Below are 18,175 nucleotides of genomic sequence, written 5' to 3' on the forward strand. Positions count from 1 at the left end.
GTCATGAATCCCAACGAGACGTCGATGGGCCGATCTCCTGATACGAGATTTCCGTAACTACGACACTTACGACACTTCAAGGATAAACGACTCACTCGAATTTGCAGCTCTCGTGTAGAAACAACACCGCAATGGGCGAACCTAATTTCGTGACGGGAGATACGAGTATATTAGGTGAACACAAAAGTTCTGGGTTTTAGATTTCATACAATCGAAACCACCAATTTAAATCTTACTTATTCTCCCGCTCTTTTGCGGTTTAGAGGCATTTATATTTGGCCTTTTAAAATGCCACACAATTTGGCGTTTAATGCACATAACCTCAAAAATCAGTAATGTTCACAATGGCAATAACAAAAGAGCATACTCTATTTTCCATCCACTTCGTGTTTCATCTGAAGAAAAATGCTGCTAAAGCCGCTGAAATGATTTGTGCTGCATATGGTGAGAACGCTGAAAGTCATTCTACATATAAAAGGTGGTATCAAAAATTTCGCTAAGGTGATTTCAGTCTTAAAGATAAACCGCGTACTGGATGCCCTCAAAAGATTGAAACGAACAAACTACAAGCATTGCTGGATATATCCTTTACGCAAACTGTAAAGGAGTTTGCAAAGCAGCTTGGCGTTACGCGGCAAGCCATTTCCGTACATTTACATGCAATCAGAAAGATTTAGAAGGAAGGCAGATGGGTTCCGCATGAACTGTCCGAAGACAACAAAAATCGACGGTGTGACATCGCACTTACTTTGCTTTGAAAGTTCCGGAGAAAGGATTTTTTGCACAAAATCATTACAGGCAATAAAAAGTAAATTCTTTATGATAACTCCAAGCACAAAAAATCATGGATTGACTCTGATCAATCTTCGACATCGACGCCAAAGCCCAATATCCACGCTAAGGTTTTGCTCTACATCTGGTAGGATTGGAAAGATGTGTTGTATTATGAGTTATTACAGCCAGATAACCAATCACGGCAGACCATTATCAACAATAATTAACCGATGTGAGCGATGCGTTGGAGGAAAAAAGGCCATTTACTAGCCAAGAATGTCGAAAAGTGATCCTGCTTCATGATAATGCCCGACTACATGTTGCGAAAGCGACTCAGGATCATATCTCAGGGTGCCGTCCCATATAGAACGGAGAAGCGGAACGGAAAAAAGTCTAGTGAGGGTTAACTAATGAGAATAACTATCAGAGATGCAAATATATATATCTCAGAAACATATTACTTTCTATAATTACGTCCGGAAGAAGACGCAACGTGTACTCGCGCTTGCGAGTCCCGCACGTACTTACGTATGCGCGATACAGGGACCAGAGGAGTCCGTTTACTCCGATCGCGATGTACGGCGGGTGGTCCACTTTTAGGTCAGAGAACTAAATCTCTTTACCTGATACTGGACCGCGAGTTGATAGTTGAAATCGGGGATGAAGTGGAAAGAGAGAGAACGTGATTTAAATTATAAAATAAAATTAATATAAATTATAAAAAATTGACGGCACATTTTATTGAAGTTGAATTGAAAGCAAATTTAAAATAACTTTAACAAATATTGCCGGAACGAGGTTATATACAATAGGTTCGCATGATCGGTATAAAATTATACATGTTTATAACAACGGTCGGCAGGGTGTATGTTGTGTAGCGGAGTGTGTACCGCATAGTAGGAAATAAGGAAGTCCGATGATGAGAAAGGAGAAAGGATCCAGAGAAAAAACAAAGTGAAGAGTAAGATTTCCCTCCCGACAGAAACAAATCGAAATTATAATTAAGTAAGAAAAAAGAAAAGAAATGAAATGACTCACTGACTTGGAAAGTTAGATGCTGCCTTGATGGAGATGTAGAAACGGCAAAAGGCCTGAACAGAAGAACTGGTCGTCCAAATTGGCTTCTGTAGGAGGTTGGCTTCTTAGGCTGGTACGGGTGAGGTATATCTCGATCATTTGACCACACTTGTTCTAAATCGCGGGGTATGAAGGGAAAATTCAAAACTGAGAAGTCAAGAGAAGTTTTTGAACTTTTCAGCTTGCGAGACTGTCGAGAAGTGAAGAAACCTTTTGACTTTACTCAAGTCGTCAGCTCGGTTGAGAGGGTGAGGCTGGGAGAGTTGCTTCAGAAATCTAAATTTTATGCCCAAATATGGTCATAGAACTGTGCTGCGAAGATTTCTTTTACGTGGATTTTAAAAGTACGTTGCAGTATCTCGAAGATAATTATTGTAGGAGATAAAATACATATGGCAATAAGAGAATTTCGAGATTTTTTAGTTCTTACGAAAAAACGTGGCAGCAATCTTTTGAAGGAAGAAGGAAACATCGGTATTTATCCAAGTTGCCCAATAATGATAAGTTAAGGAATAGTTGGGTTCGATTATGGTTAGGATATTTGTGATATTGTTAACGTTGACTAAGAGCTAGGTGGGAAACAAATCCGAGTCGGTTCAAGGATTTTTGTTAATATTTCCGGAGCATCGAAATTTCCAGAGATTCTAGAGCTATCGCGTCGCGTGATAACATGTTTGGCGTCAGTATTTTTTTGACTCGCACGGAAATTCACCAAGTACCTTTAGTCATACTATTGTGATTAGGTTTTTAATCGCACGGAATTTTCCGGACGTAACAATAGCAAATGTTAGTTTGACAGAATTCTAAACGTTTGGACAGCATTATAACAAAAATATATCATTAGTAAATTTTATCATTGTAATATTATTACATTATCAAACGTATATTTACGTTCAATTTCTAAGTACATGTGTTAATAACCAAAATAGTTTTATAAATACAAAAACAATATATATCATAAAATTAAGCTATAACAAAATATTTATTCTATTACATTTGTTAATATGATCTTTCTTAAATTTCTTACGTATAATGTAACACTCTGTTCTGATGGGAGCAACGAATCATCCAATATTCTATTCCGATTTCAGATTACGCGTTGTCCCCATGGAGCATATTTTACGGAAAAAAGTGGAGAATTCTAACTTTAACTGATTTATAATTTTAATTAATTCATTGTAACGGTACCTAAATTGTATACAATTTGTACGATTTAATATACTAACATATTTTGCTTATAAGATTGAATCATTTTTTGTCTGTGATTGATAAATACTGATTAATAAATATTTTTACTTATATGATTTTCCTTTTTATTTTACTTTTTATTTTACTTTTCATTTTTACGATTTTCTGCTTTTCCGGTGCATGGGGTACAGTTATTCGAAATCGGAACAAAGCTTACGTATTATGTTATTATACGTAAGAAATTTAAGAAAGATCATATCAACAAATGTAATAGAATAAATATTTTGTTATAGCTTAATCATATGCCATATATTATTTTTTGTACTCATAAAACTATTTTGGTTATTAACACATGTACTTAGAAATTGAATGTAAATATACGTTTAATAATGTGATAATATTACAAAGATAAAATTTACCAATGACATGTTTTTATTACAATGCTGTCCAAACGTTTAGAATTCTGTCAAACTAACATTTGCTATAGAAAGTAACATATTTCTGAGATATATATGTTAGCATCTCTTACAGTTATTCTCATTGGTTAACCCCCACTAGATATTTTGCCGTTCCGCTTTTCCGTTTTACATGGGACGGCACCCTTAAGCCCGTATCAGACTATGGATTGGGATTGAGATTGGATTGATATTTGATCAATTGGAAAAAAGAAAATAATCTCAAATATATAAGTAAACATAGCCCTGATTGGTTAAATTTCAATTCAATGCTCAATCCCAATCCGTAGTCTGATACGAGCTTTAGCATTAGGCTGGGAACTTCTTCCGCACACAGCGTATAGCCCAGACATGGCGCCTTCTGATTACCACTTATTCCGATCGCTGCAACGTCACTTAGCTAATATATATGTTATTTCGTGACTTGAAAAGATACGAAAATGCATTGATGATCGAATTATCAGCTCGAAGCCGGTAAGCTTCTATCATCAGGGAATTCGCAAACTGCTCGAAAGATGGCAAAAGGTCAACGATGAAAGCATGGAATATTTCGCTGATTAATATTTTTTTGTTTGTTTTTAAATAAAGATTGAATTTTGCAAAAAAAAGTCCAGAACTTTTTTGCTAACCTAGTTTTCGATTCTCCCCGACTGCCCGATGCTCGATATTCCAAAGACCCTCCGCGAGGATTTTCGTCGCGTAGAGCGTGTCGACGATGGTAGTGAATCGTCAGGTCCTCCGACTTCATCGCCTCGCCTTGTTGCAGGTGATGACGATTGCGTGAGTCGTGTAATCGAGCCGGGTGCCATCGTATGTGTCTGTAATTCAACGTACTGCGACTCCGTGCAGGATGTAGAGGTGAAGGAGAACCAGTATGTCACATATACTTCCACCAAGAAAGGCAAAAGGTTGCAGCGTTCAATCGGCAACTTCTCCAGTCAGCCCATATCCAACGAAATTATTCTTACAGTAGACATTACTCAAAGATATCAAAAAATATTCGGATTCGGCGGAGCGATGACTGACGCCGCCGCGCTTAACATCAGAACACTCAGCAACGAGACCCAACAAAAGCTGCTCGAGTATGATTATGAAATGTAGTAAAAAAAAATAAACAAATGGGGCTACAATTCCGAGGGGCTCTTATGAGTTGGCGAGCTGAAATTTTTGGGATACACTTGCGTAGGTGTGAGAATGTTAAATATAAAATATCAGTCCCGATAATTGTTTATTAATATTTTATTTGTTTGTTAAAAGCCGAATTTTGCTTCTTTCAGCCGGGTTTTGCTTCTTAGTGATAAGTTCACTTAACGACCTTTGCCGGGATAAATTTGTCTAATTGCTTTAATCAATTCTGAGGATAATCGAGTTATTCTGATGAGACACTGCCATTTTTTGCAACTTGAGTCGTAAAGGTCTCCACTAGGATTCAATCATCTAGGCACTGGCACCGATTTTATTGCAAATAAACTTGATGCTACAATTCATTTTAAGGATATTGTATTCTTTATGTTCAAGTATGTCGTAGGCTTTTTATGTTAGGTAAGGGTAAGATTTAGATTAGGTTAGGATTAGGTTAGGCTTAGTTTGATTAGAGTCAGGAGTTTGGTTTGGTTAGGTTAGGTTAGGTTAGATCGTTTGAATTGCTAACTTTATTTGTTCAATAACTTTTTGCTTTTTGTGGGATCATGGAAATATTACTTAAATTACTTAAATCTTAAAATGTTGACGTAGACGTCAAAAAGGGTACAATTATTTGATAATTAGAAAGCAAAATTCATTATACTCAGCTTCCGTTTAATTGCCGGAATTAATATTTTATCTTTACCTTTCCGATACTTAGAAGTGTATTACAAATGTATAGGCGCCCTCCGGAATTATATCCAAACAATTAACTATAAGACGACTACGTCTGCACGAGGCCGCAGACGAAGAGGTAGAAAAATAAGTAAAATAAATTTTAAGGACATTTGCGCGTAACGTAAGCGACGTGCTTTGTTGGAAGATACGTTTTTGTCTCGAAGAAGCTGCGCTTTGAATTACAAGTTTATACTCGTCAGGTCTATACAGAGTGCAAAATCAGAGTGCAAAAAATGTGAATTGCGATTCATTGAGAGTCTTGAGTCTTATGCAGTATCGTTCGAAGGAAAAAAAATAAGATTGAAAGAAGAAGCGTGTCTCAAAAACGATCGTGTTGCATTGTCGAAAATTTATCCGACATGAATTTCACCCATTTCATGTAACTGCTTCTCATGTATGATTATTTTCAGATCGTATTATAGTGATAAAGGTAGCGAATACGTCTTTTGCCGCATACCTATCGCGGGTACAGACTTTTCGACGAGACCGTACACGTACGACGACGTGCCCGACGATTTTACGTTGAGCCATTTCCACCTCGCGAAGGAGGACGACTACAAAATGGATTATTTGAATAAAATGAAAAGCGTTATGTCCAAGCCGGGGAATTTGAAAATATTTACCACTGCCTGGTCTGCACCACCATGGATGAAAAATACTGACGACATAAAATGGGGTAATTACAACAATAATAATAATTATAATAAATATATAATATAAAATATATAATAATAATAAATAGTAATATATAATATAAATAATAAATAACAATAATAATAAAAAAACGATAATATACTGTCTTCGTACAAGAAAAGGAAAGGAAAAAGGAGAGAATTGAAAAAAAATAAAGTCTGCTTATGAGAGCTTCGTTGCCGAAAGCGCTCGTTTATTTTATTAGGTCAATCGGAAAGTTCCGTCTGTTTTTTTTGCAAAACGTATGGCTTTATAAGGAACAAAATGAAAAAGTACATCAATCAAAATATTGTCCATCTTAGCGATGTCCATATTAGTATTGTCCATATTAGCGATGACTTTTTTCCATCTTTCGGTCAGCAAACGAATTCCGCGGTGAAAGAATGACTCATCTTTGGAGGCTATCCAGTCAGAGACCCATTTTTCGACGTCTTCATAAGAATTGAAGCATTCGTCAACAAGTGCGTGTGCCATCGACCGAAACAAGTGGTAGTCGGAAGGGACACTGTCTGGTGAATAAGCCGCATGGGGTAACACTTCCCAGTGCTTCTAATGTTTCCTTGACAGATTTTGTGACGTGAGGCCGGGCGTTATCATGAAGCAAAATCACTTTATGCTGTCTCGTTTCATATTCTAGTCGTTTTCCGTGCAATGCTCGGCTCAAACGGATCATTTGTTCTCTGTAGAGATCCCCTGTGACTGTTTGACCACTTTTCAACAGCTCATGGTACAACACATCTTTCTGATCCCATAAAATACAGAGCATTGTCTTCTTTCCGTGGATATTCCGCTTTGGTGTCGATGTTGAGGGTTGACCGGGATCGCAAATAGTTTTTCGACGTATGAGGTTGTCAAAATAAATCCATTTTTCATCCCCAGTGATGATACGTTATAAAAACCCCTTTCTTTGTTGCATAGCAAGCAGAATTTCGCAGGTGGTTGTTTCGCCTTTCAATGTTTCTTGGCTTCAGTTCATATAGGACCCATTTTCCTTTTTTGTAAACCTTTCCTAAGGCTTTCAAACGATCGGAAATGACAGATTGAGTACAATTTAATGCTTCTGCAAGTTGCTTTTGCGTTTGACATGGGTCTTCGTCTACCAATGCCTGCAATTCTTCGTCTTCGAATACTTTTGGCCGTCCAGAATGCTCTTTGTCCTCTATATCAAAATCATCACTTTTAAAGCGTCGAAACCATTCTCTGCATGTTTTATCGGAAGGAGCATTATCACCATAAACGTCTACAAGCTTTCGATGAACTTCAGCTGCAGTTTTCTTCCAATTGAAGCAAAAGATTAACACTTCGCGCAAATGACGCTTATTTGGCTCAAATTTCGACATTTTCGATGCAATGTAAAAAACAATGTTATTAATGCAAACATATACCTTTATATACTGAATATTATTGACAGATGTCAAAACAAACGATTAACTTCGTTTTAGACATTAGAGGTTAACGACAGTTCTAGCCATAGCTACTTGCCGCTAGATGGACGGAACTTCCCGATTTACCTAATAACTCCTTGGCTATTAATGACGGAAATATCCGCGCATTAAAAAAAAAAATACTTATAACGAAGTGATTGGAACTATATTAGAACATTAGATAAGACACTATATTTTTGTTTTTAGGATCGCTGAATTTAAATCCGAGGTCAAAATTGCGAGATTCAAAATGACGGACCCAACGTGGCAGATCGAAAATTCGAAAAATCGTTCGATTTGCATAAAAATTATAACTGAAAAATTTTTGAAGCCGCCGATTTCAAATTCAAAATAAAAATTCACAAATTCAAAATGGCAAATTCGAGAAATCCAATAAACATTTTTATGAGAGTCATGAATTTTTGGATATTTGACTCGCTATGTTGAATTCGTCATTTAAAATTTTGAAATTTTGACCTCAAATTCAGATTTACCTTGTTTATAATTTAACTCCATTGTCAATATCACTACTTTGGGCACACAAGCATTTTTATCGCCGAACAGTTAAGGAGATAAAAACAGGGGATAACTAACTTACAAGGGACTTATATTGCTTGCAATTGATGTAATTCTCCTTAAAATGTGTTGTTAAATACAAAGATACGTGAGACACACTTTCCTTATATTTCCACACTGGCTAATATACATAGCTGATTCATATAATACATATACATATGTACGAAATGTATCCAAGGGCGTTGAGCTTTATTAATTCAATTAGCTTAATTGGTGGTGAGTTTGAGGGTTTCACTCCTTAAAGTTAAGTTTAGATATGTATTACAAAAAGTACATGTTTTTTAGATTTTTATATTTAACAACACATATCTCTGAGGAAAAATCAAATCGAATTTGTAATTTTGATAAGTCACAGCTATATATACGAAAAAAATCGCGTAATACAATACAATGATCCAACAGGTGCTCTAAAATTTGAATATTATCAACGGTATGCTGATTATATTTGTAAATTTCTCGACGCATATAACGAGACAGGTATTAAGATGTGGGGCATAACGACGGGCAACGAGCCGTTTAACGGAATATGGCCGTTTTTCCCTTTCAACTCTATGTTTTGGTCGTCCAAGACGGGAGCGATATTTAGTGCAAATTACCTAGCTCCGACCTTGGCCAAGGCCGGGTACAATCTTGTTTACATGACGTTAGACGATCAACGTTACGGGACACCATGGTACCCCAAAAAGGTGTTCGAGAATGAGAAAGCCAAGAAACTATTCAGTGGCACCGCGGTCCATTGGTACGCGGACACGTTTATCTCGCCATTAAGATTAGACGAATTGCACGATATGTATCCGGACAAGTTTATATTGATGACCGAAGCGTGCACCGGTAAGCACACGCCACGTGTATCATCATATTGTTTTGATAAATCGAGGTGATGTAGACATTAATAATTCATCGACAATAACATTTTTGGAAAGATTCACAAAATAAGCCAACATAACCATCCCTCTCCCTTCTTGCTTGTAGGTAGTACCTTATTCGAGGAACACAAAGTGATTCTTGGGTGTTGGCTACGAGGGGAGCAGTATCTCTCGGACATAATCGAGGTTTGTACATATGTAAAATCGAAGAAACTGAAAACACGCTTATTCTCAGCTTTTGCCTACTTGAAAAACATTCGACGTAGTCATAAGATAAAAAATCTATCAATTACGTTATTTAGCTCTAGATGCACGGTGAGAATTTTCACAAACATCAAAAATTATTTCATGTAACTTTACATAATTAATCAAATTCTACATGATATTAAGGAATTTTCCCACATTATGCAATAACTATTATACAAGTGTGCCCAGACCGCTCATTCACCCATTTTGAAATGAAGGAAAATAATTTTTGGCAAAAATCTCGTAAAATCCGTAAATCCCGTAAAAATCCATGTCATGGCTAAATCGGGTACGCTTTACCTAATGGTGATATTTTCGACTTTCAGTACCGACCGAAAATTAACTATGTAAGTCAGAAATCGAGTATGTTAAGTGGAACATAGCGTTTTTTATTATATATTCGAATTACATACCACAACCAATAAGAAACTTTTGTCCTAAACATTTTTTTGAAATGCCACCAGTGATCTTAAAATATTAGAAGTGTGATCAAAGTGTGTTTCACACGCAAAGCTTAAGCCAAACTTGCTATCCGTGTGCGAATTCCAACAAGTGGATAAACAAATATGGTCCGATAAATTATCCACTCCGATCAATGGATCACATTTGTTTCTTATTTGTGGAAAAGGATAAAAAATGTTGTGGTACCGTGAACATCTGACTACAAATGACAATATGATTACAAAATAAATGAAGCAATTCAATCTTTAGGTGCTGATGAAATTCTTCAAGCAAATTTCTTCCAAACCAGAGTAGATGCTTGCATCGCACAAAACAGTACTCGATTTGAACACTGTTTGAATAAACTTACCCAGAAACACAATAAAAGTTTATTTTTCATCACAAATTCAATATAATTTCAAGGTCACTGGAGGAATTTCAGAAAAAAGTTCGGGACAAAAGTTTCTTATCCTTTTTTTTTTAATGTAATCCAGATATGCAATAAAAAGTGGTTTCGTTAAAAAAGAAAATCAACTTTCGGTCTGCATAGCCAATTTCCGGTCAGTATCGAAAGTTGAAAATATCATTGAATAGTACAGCCCGATTTAGACATGACATTTTTTGGGATTTTTACTAAAAACTATTGCCCTTTATTTTAAAAAGGATGAGCGGTTGATCTAAAACATCCTGTATATAGAGGCAACAGCAGTATGCATGGCTATTTGTATATCTAGTTCTATTAGCAGAATTAGTGATGTTTCTAGAGTTTGTCGCATTGGATTACTGGATGGGTGGACTGGAATTTAGCGCTCAACAAAAGCGGCGGACCGAATTGGGCTAATAATTTCGTGGATGCGCCTATTATTGTAATGCCGGAGAACGACGAATTCTACAAACAACCTATGTATTATGCGCTTTATCACGTCAGCAAATTTGTCTCACCCAATTCCACAAGAATTGGGTGCACTGGTCTTGGGACCGATATGAGCGACCTTGTTCAGGCCATAGCTTTCTCGACGCCCGAGAATAATATTGTACTAGTGTTGCTCAACAAGTTAGTAAAAAGCACATTTATATTGATAATATCGATAGTCCTATTTATCCTGCTCGTTTAATAAGGATACAAACTAGTAATTTTATATATTAAACTATTTTTATTTTAAAAATATGGAAAGAAAACAATATATTAAACAATATATTAAATCGATACGACACATTATCTTGATACGTATCCTATCAGTTTGGTTCATTGGCATGCATTGCCAAGATTCAAATACTTCAATAAAGTTTCTGGTTAGTACGAATATCGATATGTGTGAATAGACACGATAAATATTATGTATGTTATCCAAAAATAAAAAGTACGTGGACATTCTGTCGTCGGATTGAATGTGGAATCGAATTTCCGAATTTCTTCCTAGACTCATGTACGATTTTTTAGGATAACACATTAAACTTCTTGAAATAATCCAACACATTTTTTCTGTCACAGAGATGAGAAGTCCTATGATATCGCCATTCAAGATAAGGCTATACCAGGGAAACATATAAATTTGCAGCTACCCGCAAAATCTTTCACTACGTTGAAATATAAAGCTAAAACATAAAGTTGAAATATAAAGCTTGCGAATCATTAATATGGAAATCTGACAGCTCAAATGCTGAACGGGAATAAACGTATCTATAAATCCCTCCCTCTGTTAAAAAATAAAAGAAATCAAAACTGTATAAAAATGTTGGTAATGATAAATTTTTTTGAGATGTCAAGATGGATGGTATGGATTGTACAGAATTGTACGGATTGTACGAAATAAATATCATTTTAAAAATTAATGATCGCCTTTCTATATAATCTGTTATATTTATGCGTGTCCAACATATATGTGTATACCTCAAATTACGGATAATACGTCTTTTCCCATCGTCCTATCTTCTTCTTTTTAGGGTTCTCTCGTAAGCACTTTGGTATATAAGATGGCTGATGATCGTCTAATCTACGTTTGAATATATCGATTCCATGTTCAAATGGCTCTCGTTTCTTGTGCATCGGACAAGTCTTATGATCAATTAAATAGAACTTTTGCCACTGATATATCTCAGGTATTCGTCTGAAAAAGAGATACATCGTGAATTAGTCAATAAAGTATGTCCCTTATGATGAATTCGTTTGCTACTTAAATGAAGTTTTTGGTAGAAAGTTAATTCTTAAAATGATAATAATATATATATATATATATATATATTCATTGATATGCACCTATGCCGTGGTCTATTACACACAAGATGCTTGTAGTGTTTCTCGAGCCAGTTTCTTCTTTCATCATGCTCTATATCAGCTATTACTCTCGTGGATTTCCCTAAATATGGCTTCAAATCCACACCTATCCTCTCTTTAGGCACATTTACGTAGAATTTGACCAGGTTCCTGAGAACTTCTTCATTTAAGCCGTGAATTTTCTCACCCTCTATCTTGTCAAACAACTTCATCGGCTCAGTAATCCAGCATATGTTGCGCTTTGGATTTGTATCTATGTGTTCAGAATGCACTAATAGAGTATTAAGTTGATAAGTGGAAAACGACCACAAGTGTCCATCTGTTATGATCGTTTGAGTAGTCAGTGGATATGTGATGTCATTGTATGTAGAAAAGCCTGAAATTGTATAGATTCAAAGTAATTATATATAAGATACAAGATCTATATATAGTTCATATTTAAAATATAATTCTGTATAAAAGTACCTTGATAACAAGCTTGAGTCAATAACCAACTGTAGGATGCTAATATGGCTTGTACTATTTTTGCCTCTGATATATCATCAAATTTTCTATTTTGAGTATAAATACAATTGTGATAAGATAATAACCCAAATTCATTTTCATCACCAGGCCAAAATCCAGGTATATTAGTTACATGTCGTCGATCCAACATGTAACCCAGTGCTACAGGGGAATATTTGTATGTAGGTACATCCAAATCTGGATTTTCACACTCACTTAAAGGAATAATTTCTCTCAGAGGATGCTTATGTCTCAAATGTACAACAGGCTGGCCCAGATATTGAACAGGAAAATCAAAGGGTTCATCAATACAATCTTCTGGTAACTTTCTATATTTTCTGCTATTTTTTACCCTGTTTGAAGGTTCTAAACCTATAACCCAAGATGCTTCCAACCTTGGTTCAATATTGACTTCAGCATTTAACAAATGCAAATATTTAAAAGAGAGATGAACCAACATTGTCTTATTAATTCTCTCAATTATAGCTTTGCAGACTATATCTTTTAGCTTCTTTTCACTTTCAAAATCCTCACCACTTATTTCATGTCTTCTCCTGCAGTATTATAGACTATTAGTATAAAATATAAAGCTTATATAAAATGCCTATATGCAGTTTGAATATAGACAAATGATCTTAAGTTACTGATAGTCAATAATTATAATATTAACAATCAAATGATCTCGTTTTCTAATCTATTATAATAGTTGTGATTTGAGCATAATTGCTCATCCCTATATATAATAAACAAAAGAATCTTTGATCTCTATAAAACAGTATAAATATACTAACCATCGACTACAATGTTCAAAAGCTATGTCATCTGCTATATTATTTTTAACCGCTTCTACAATGTTATCCAATTGTTCAGTGGAAATCACATTGTTGTAATGAATTGGAAGACCAGGTTCTTTCATAACATGTGTTCTCGTGATATATTGTATATATTTCAATGAATTGTATGGTATTTTGCTTTCTTCTAAAAGTATCAGTTTCCAGCCATAATATCGTGGCATATTGACCTTAAATAATTTCTCTTCCACAGTTTCTAAATTTTTGATCTCCTCGTACCATGTTTGTCTCATCTTTTTCTTTCTAGCTTTAAAGCTCGTATCTTCAATAGGTAAATACAATGATTCTGTATTGGATGTATCCTTGACTTCAGTGACCGCTGAAGTACTGTACTTCCACTGTTTGCCATATTTTAGTATCGTATTTAATAACTTGTGCCGAGTTTGAACAAACATGCTTTTAAGTAAAAACGATTCACAACACAATAATCGATACAACTTGACGAGATTATGTCAGCCGGCAATTAGTTGACCTAATAGCGTAAATTAATTTCTCTAACCTCTAAAGAATAACTCTAATCTGAAAAGAGTAACGTACATTTAACATTGATTGGCGTCAATATTTACAAACAAGTTGGCATGACGATACTTACAAGTTATATCATGAAAAACATTAAATTTATATGAGTTTCAACTTGCTAGATTATAGGTTTAGCAGGATTCCGATACTTTTTGCAGGGATTCTAATCTCCCATGTATTTCAATGTATAAGCGTTTGTGGCGCCCTCGCTACAGTGCTGCGAAAACGAGCCCGCGCCAGTGTTGGGCTCTGACGAGAATTTTCTCGCGCATGCATACTGGGCAACGCTTAGAATCGTCACAGACGTAAAAATATTAGGTATCGCTAGGGCCCTGCTATATTATGCATTGTAATAGATATTGACAAAATATTATTATATTTTCGTTTCTTCTTTTCCTCGATGTCAGTTGATGTCGACGGCTGTGGATCATCCATCTCCATTGCTTCCACTGAATTCACTTTGAACACACGGTAAAAGTACAAGAAAGGGCCCCTTTAGCAGCTTTAGCTCCTACTGTTATACCCAACATACGACTGTGAACGCAGCTGATTTCTACCTCTGACGTCACGTTACGCATGCGCACGGAGGCTCCGCTGCGCGAAAAATCGTGCCAGAGCCCAACACTGCTCCGGGCATAGTCTGGCATGGAAATGGCAGCTGTGGTTGCAGCACGGACATAAACCGCCTGAAAGTGGATGTAGCACAGACTCCACCACATGCAGATTTTACCTGAAAGTGGATGTAGCATCGTAGTTCTCCTCTCAAAATGGATGCAGATGGCGTCCTTTCCCAGTGCGGAAAGTCGGTGTCGCAGAAAATGTCGTGTGTATTGGCCGCTCTCAAGTTTCTCTGCGATCCTTAACTCGTTATTGGAGTTAACGATAACGAAAGTGTCGTTAACTCCAATAACGAGTTAAAGAATCGCGCCGCTGGTATCATGCATTTTTCAAAGTCTTTTGTTCGCTTCCGTGGCGTGGTTGGATGTGGTTCCTGTAACTGCGCATATTTTTTTTATTGTGGGGACCGCGTACGTATTGTCCGTTTTTCTTTTACTGGCGTAGGGGATAGAGTGTAACAGCTCTACCCAGAGCCATTTATTGAATCTGAACCAGAATTCACATTCATTTCTTGAGGAGTACACAAAGAATAATCTCTTGGAACAGTCATTGATTCCAAATACTTTATTCACACAGATTACATTTGGTCTACGGGTTGGCGTTAGCCTGGGGTTTTCCAGCGCACAGCCATTTATTAAATGAATGAATGAGTGCATTTTTCATAGAGCCACTTATACAATCTGCTACTTTCCTGCCATACCACGTTGCTCTCCACCCGAAAAACCGCCGAGGAAAATAGCTCATCGTCTCAGGTTTGATTGCACCGGAAGACCAGTTTTCAAACACGACGGTAATTACACATAACATCGTGAATTAATAATTAGTAACCGGATCAAAATCACGAAAAGCTGAAAGTTATTCCGACAAGGATACGCGAATGATTTCGAAAATCCCGCGTGTGCAGAAAAAAATCCAAGTATATAATGTCAAATCTTAAAAGATAATGAATCGAGATTAGACATGGAACAGTCACGCATTAACATTGCAGTACGATTCCATACATTTTATCTTTGTTATCGAGAGGATAAAATGTTGCAAGATATCCAATATATTAATATTATTAATACACTATTAATAATATTATTAACATTATTAATAATAATAAAAGAATGATGTATGCATATGGTAAATAATGGCAAATCAAGGTAGAACAAAAATCATAACAGTTAAATGTTCACATTTTAATTTAATCATTAGATATTGATTTTGACTTTTTTTTCTTTCTCGATGGGAGTGTGTCAGTCTGTTCAGCGTGACTGTTCTCCAGGTATTCATTTTCTTTGCCATTCTCTAGCATCTTGCGTTTCTTTTTCTTGTCTTTTTTCTTCTTAGGAGATTCTTTATTTTCTCTTTCTATAGAAATCAGTGATTCCTCCAAGGCTTCTTTCATAACGTCGATGTTCTTCTTGGGTATCTCTCCAGTTTCGAAAAATTTCAGTCGGTCTTCCACCTGCTGTCTCAATTTCTCACCAAACACATTGGTCGGTATATCCAAGAAACAATCAATCCTAGAAGCCATGGAACATTTATTCGCCAAGTACCTCGATATTCTGCCTTTATCTTTAGCACCGGCGCGCCCGATAAACGTGGAATTGAAGAGCAGCCCGAATTTGGGCGTATTTCCTCTAGTTTTTAGCGCTCTGAATAACGCTTTCTCTGCGCCCAAAATCTGGACAGTTGATGCTGGAAATTTGGCGAGATTGGTGAGCGATCCAGCGTGCGCGATCAATCTGGCACCTGTTTGATCGCCAATCAAAGATGCCAAATTCGGTGCAACTCCCGACATCTTGCTTCGCAAATATTGAGCTAAACGCTCGCGGTATTCGGCCAGAGAAACAACGCGTTCAGCGAATATCTGGATATTCATAAGATCGACCAGACTAATGTCCATACCCATAGACGACTTGGATGCGTCAATGATCGCCTGTGCCTTTGCACTGTCCATAACAGTTTCTTCAAGAGCTTCCAACTTTTCTTCTGTAAGCTCCTTCCTATTTTTTATCACCTGTGTTATTTTTGCATACATATGATTTTCTGGAACTATTTTCACTAATTCTGGAAAGTGATAGCCATACCATTCTCTGAAATATAAACAGAAAAAGGTATTTTTATGTTCCTGTTTATTTCAAACAAGGACGGGAATAAATTTTATCTAAAAAGTGACATGCTCTCATATAAATTCTACCAAATTAAAACTGACTAAGCAAAATTGAAGACTAAATTATGTGGAAATCTTTAAGATTAATCTTAATAAGTTATATAAGACAAAATATATTTATTCAATTATGTAGTTAAGTAGAAAAATATACATACCGTATGCGCATACTGAACGTGTTTATATCTTTATCTAATTGGTCCATTAATCCTATAGTATGGATTATCATATTGTCCACTCGGTTAACATTAAATTTCACTTTAGCTCTGGAATAGCTATGTCCAAGTCCCAAATGTGCAACTGATGCACTGTGGGAAGTAAAGCCTTTAATCAAATCATGAAAATGAAATCTAATGCCACGCATGATCTCAGGAATCCCATTGGTGTGATCACATTTTATACCCAGAACTTCGGTGATATTGGCACCAAGTTTGGGATCAGAAACACCAAGGACAATATTCTTCTCTGTAGATTTTGGCACACAAGAATCCAAAAAGACCTGCAGCTGCTCTGGTACAATCCCTTCTGAGATGCTGTTAATATTCTCTAGTGCAGCTACTGCAGTCTTGAAGGCTGAGAAACTAACAAGGCTCACAATGGAACGAAAACGTGCCAAGTCCGTCACGGATTCTTCCACCTGGGGCAATAACATTCCAATCTCCTCGAACTGTTTGACGAAAAACACAGCATAACCAGAGGCATGCTCAAACAGAATATATAGTTTCCTCTGGAAAAATCCAAAATGCGTACGTTAGATATCTATGTATGTACACCTGATATATTTAAATCCAAGATGCTACAAGTGGTAACATCGATATGTTATGTACATGGAGTTGTCGTATACTAACCTGCAGAAACAAGTACATTAAAAAAAAATGTAATTATGTGTAAGAATTGTTTATTTTGTACTCACCATTTTCGTCTCTTCACTCTTTCAATAAATTTTATACTACGACCTCTTAAAACGCACGTTCAATATTGACTTAACGATGCCCGATATGTACATATATACATCGGAGACGTCCCAAAAAGAATAGGCGGAAACACAGACTTTGGCTGCGTTCCAAAATTCACTGCCAGTACTGAAATTCTATAATATACGTAACGTGAACTATATAGATTTTCAGTACTGGCAGTGAATTTCGGAACGCAGCCTTTTATGGCCGCGTTTCGATATTCACTGCCAGCACTGAAAATCTATAGTATATATGACATAAACTATGTATTTTCAGTACTGGCAGTGAATATCGGAACGCAGTCAGTATTTACGAACACGCGATTTTTGGAACAATGATTGGCTACTGATATTCCCTAACTTGTTTTATGTGCAACCGGCCTTAAGGCTCGTCTACAATAGCTGTAAGAGTAAGGCTGTAAGGCTGTAACGTAAGCTGTCAGCGAATGAAAATATTTCATTTCGTGTCTTGCAACCTTACAGCCTTATTCTTACAGCTAATGTAGACGAGCCTTTAGGCCTGGTCTGCAATACGTGTCGTAAGTTGTAAGTCGTAAGAATTGGCGAATAACAGTCGATTATTACAAAAATAATTGGCTATAATTGGTCAGTTCTTAAGGCTCGTCTACATTAGCTGTAAGAGAAAGGGCAAGAGCACAGGCTTTTGCATAACACATAATACATAATACATACGGCCC

The 18,175-nt window shown here is 36.3% G+C and overlaps 3 protein-coding genes and 2 long non-coding RNA genes across 10 annotated transcripts in view; 3 read left to right on the forward strand and 2 right to left on the reverse strand.

Moving 5' to 3' along the window:
- LOC105189822 (glucosylceramidase) overlaps positions 1-11,433 on the forward strand; it is a 46,898-nt gene extending 35,465 nt beyond the window's left edge. For 4 of the 6 annotated variants that reach the window (XM_025302013.1, XM_025302012.1, XM_011152168.2 and 1 more), the window contains 6 exons: positions 4,261-4,576; positions 5,765-6,030; positions 8,450-8,878; positions 9,020-9,099; positions 10,365-10,654; positions 11,093-11,277. In XM_025302013.1, the coding sequence (XP_025157798.1) occupies positions 4,261-4,576; positions 5,765-6,030; positions 8,450-8,878; positions 9,020-9,099; positions 10,365-10,654; positions 11,093-11,207 (1,496 nt within the window). In that variant the 3' untranslated portion in view covers positions 11,208-11,277. Of the gene's footprint in view, positions 1-2,052; positions 2,196-4,260; positions 4,577-5,764; positions 6,031-8,449; positions 8,879-9,019; positions 9,100-10,364; positions 10,655-11,092 lie in introns of those variants that run through there. The other 2 variants (XM_019844499.2, XM_011152169.3) reach the window with 2 other exon arrangements.
- A 35-nt stretch (positions 11,434-11,468) lies between these two features.
- Positions 11,469-13,970, reverse strand: mRpS30 (mitochondrial ribosomal protein S30). Its single transcript, XM_011152171.3, has 5 exons — positions 13,823-13,970; positions 13,171-13,749; positions 12,341-12,933; positions 11,858-12,251; positions 11,469-11,708 (listed from the first exon to the last, which is right to left on the reverse strand). The coding sequence occupies exons 2-5, from the start codon at positions 13,623-13,625 to the stop codon at positions 11,498-11,500; spliced, it is 1,653 nt and encodes a 550-aa protein (XP_011150473.1). The 5' UTR covers positions 13,626-13,749; positions 13,823-13,970; the 3' UTR covers positions 11,469-11,497.
- Positions 13,971-14,551: 581 nt separating this feature from the next.
- On the forward strand, positions 14,552-15,837 carry LOC105189819 (uncharacterized). Its single transcript, XR_850291.3, has 3 exons — positions 14,552-14,777; positions 14,944-15,157; positions 15,727-15,837. It is a non-coding gene; the product is annotated as an uncharacterized LOC105189819 (long non-coding RNA).
- On the reverse strand, positions 15,468-17,586 carry LOC105189820 (nucleolar protein 56). Its single transcript, XM_011152166.3, has 3 exons — positions 17,436-17,586; positions 16,681-17,249; positions 15,468-16,448 (listed from the first exon to the last, which is right to left on the reverse strand). Exons 1-3 carry the CDS (start codon positions 17,436-17,438, stop codon positions 15,554-15,556), a joined length of 1,467 nt encoding a protein of 488 aa, XP_011150468.1. The 5' UTR covers positions 17,439-17,586; the 3' UTR covers positions 15,468-15,553.
- LOC112589314 (uncharacterized) lies at positions 16,164-17,406 on the forward strand. The gene is made up of 2 exons (XR_003113448.1): positions 16,164-16,346; positions 16,994-17,406. It is a non-coding gene; the product is annotated as an uncharacterized LOC112589314 (long non-coding RNA).
- Positions 17,587-18,175: the final 589 nt, after the last annotated feature.

Source organism: Harpegnathos saltator, unplaced genomic scaffold (genome assembly GCF_003227715.2).
Source record: "Harpegnathos saltator strain DR-91 unplaced genomic scaffold, Hsal_v8.6 scaffold462, whole genome shotgun sequence".
Taxonomy (NCBI): domain Eukaryota; kingdom Metazoa; phylum Arthropoda; class Insecta; order Hymenoptera; family Formicidae; genus Harpegnathos; species Harpegnathos saltator.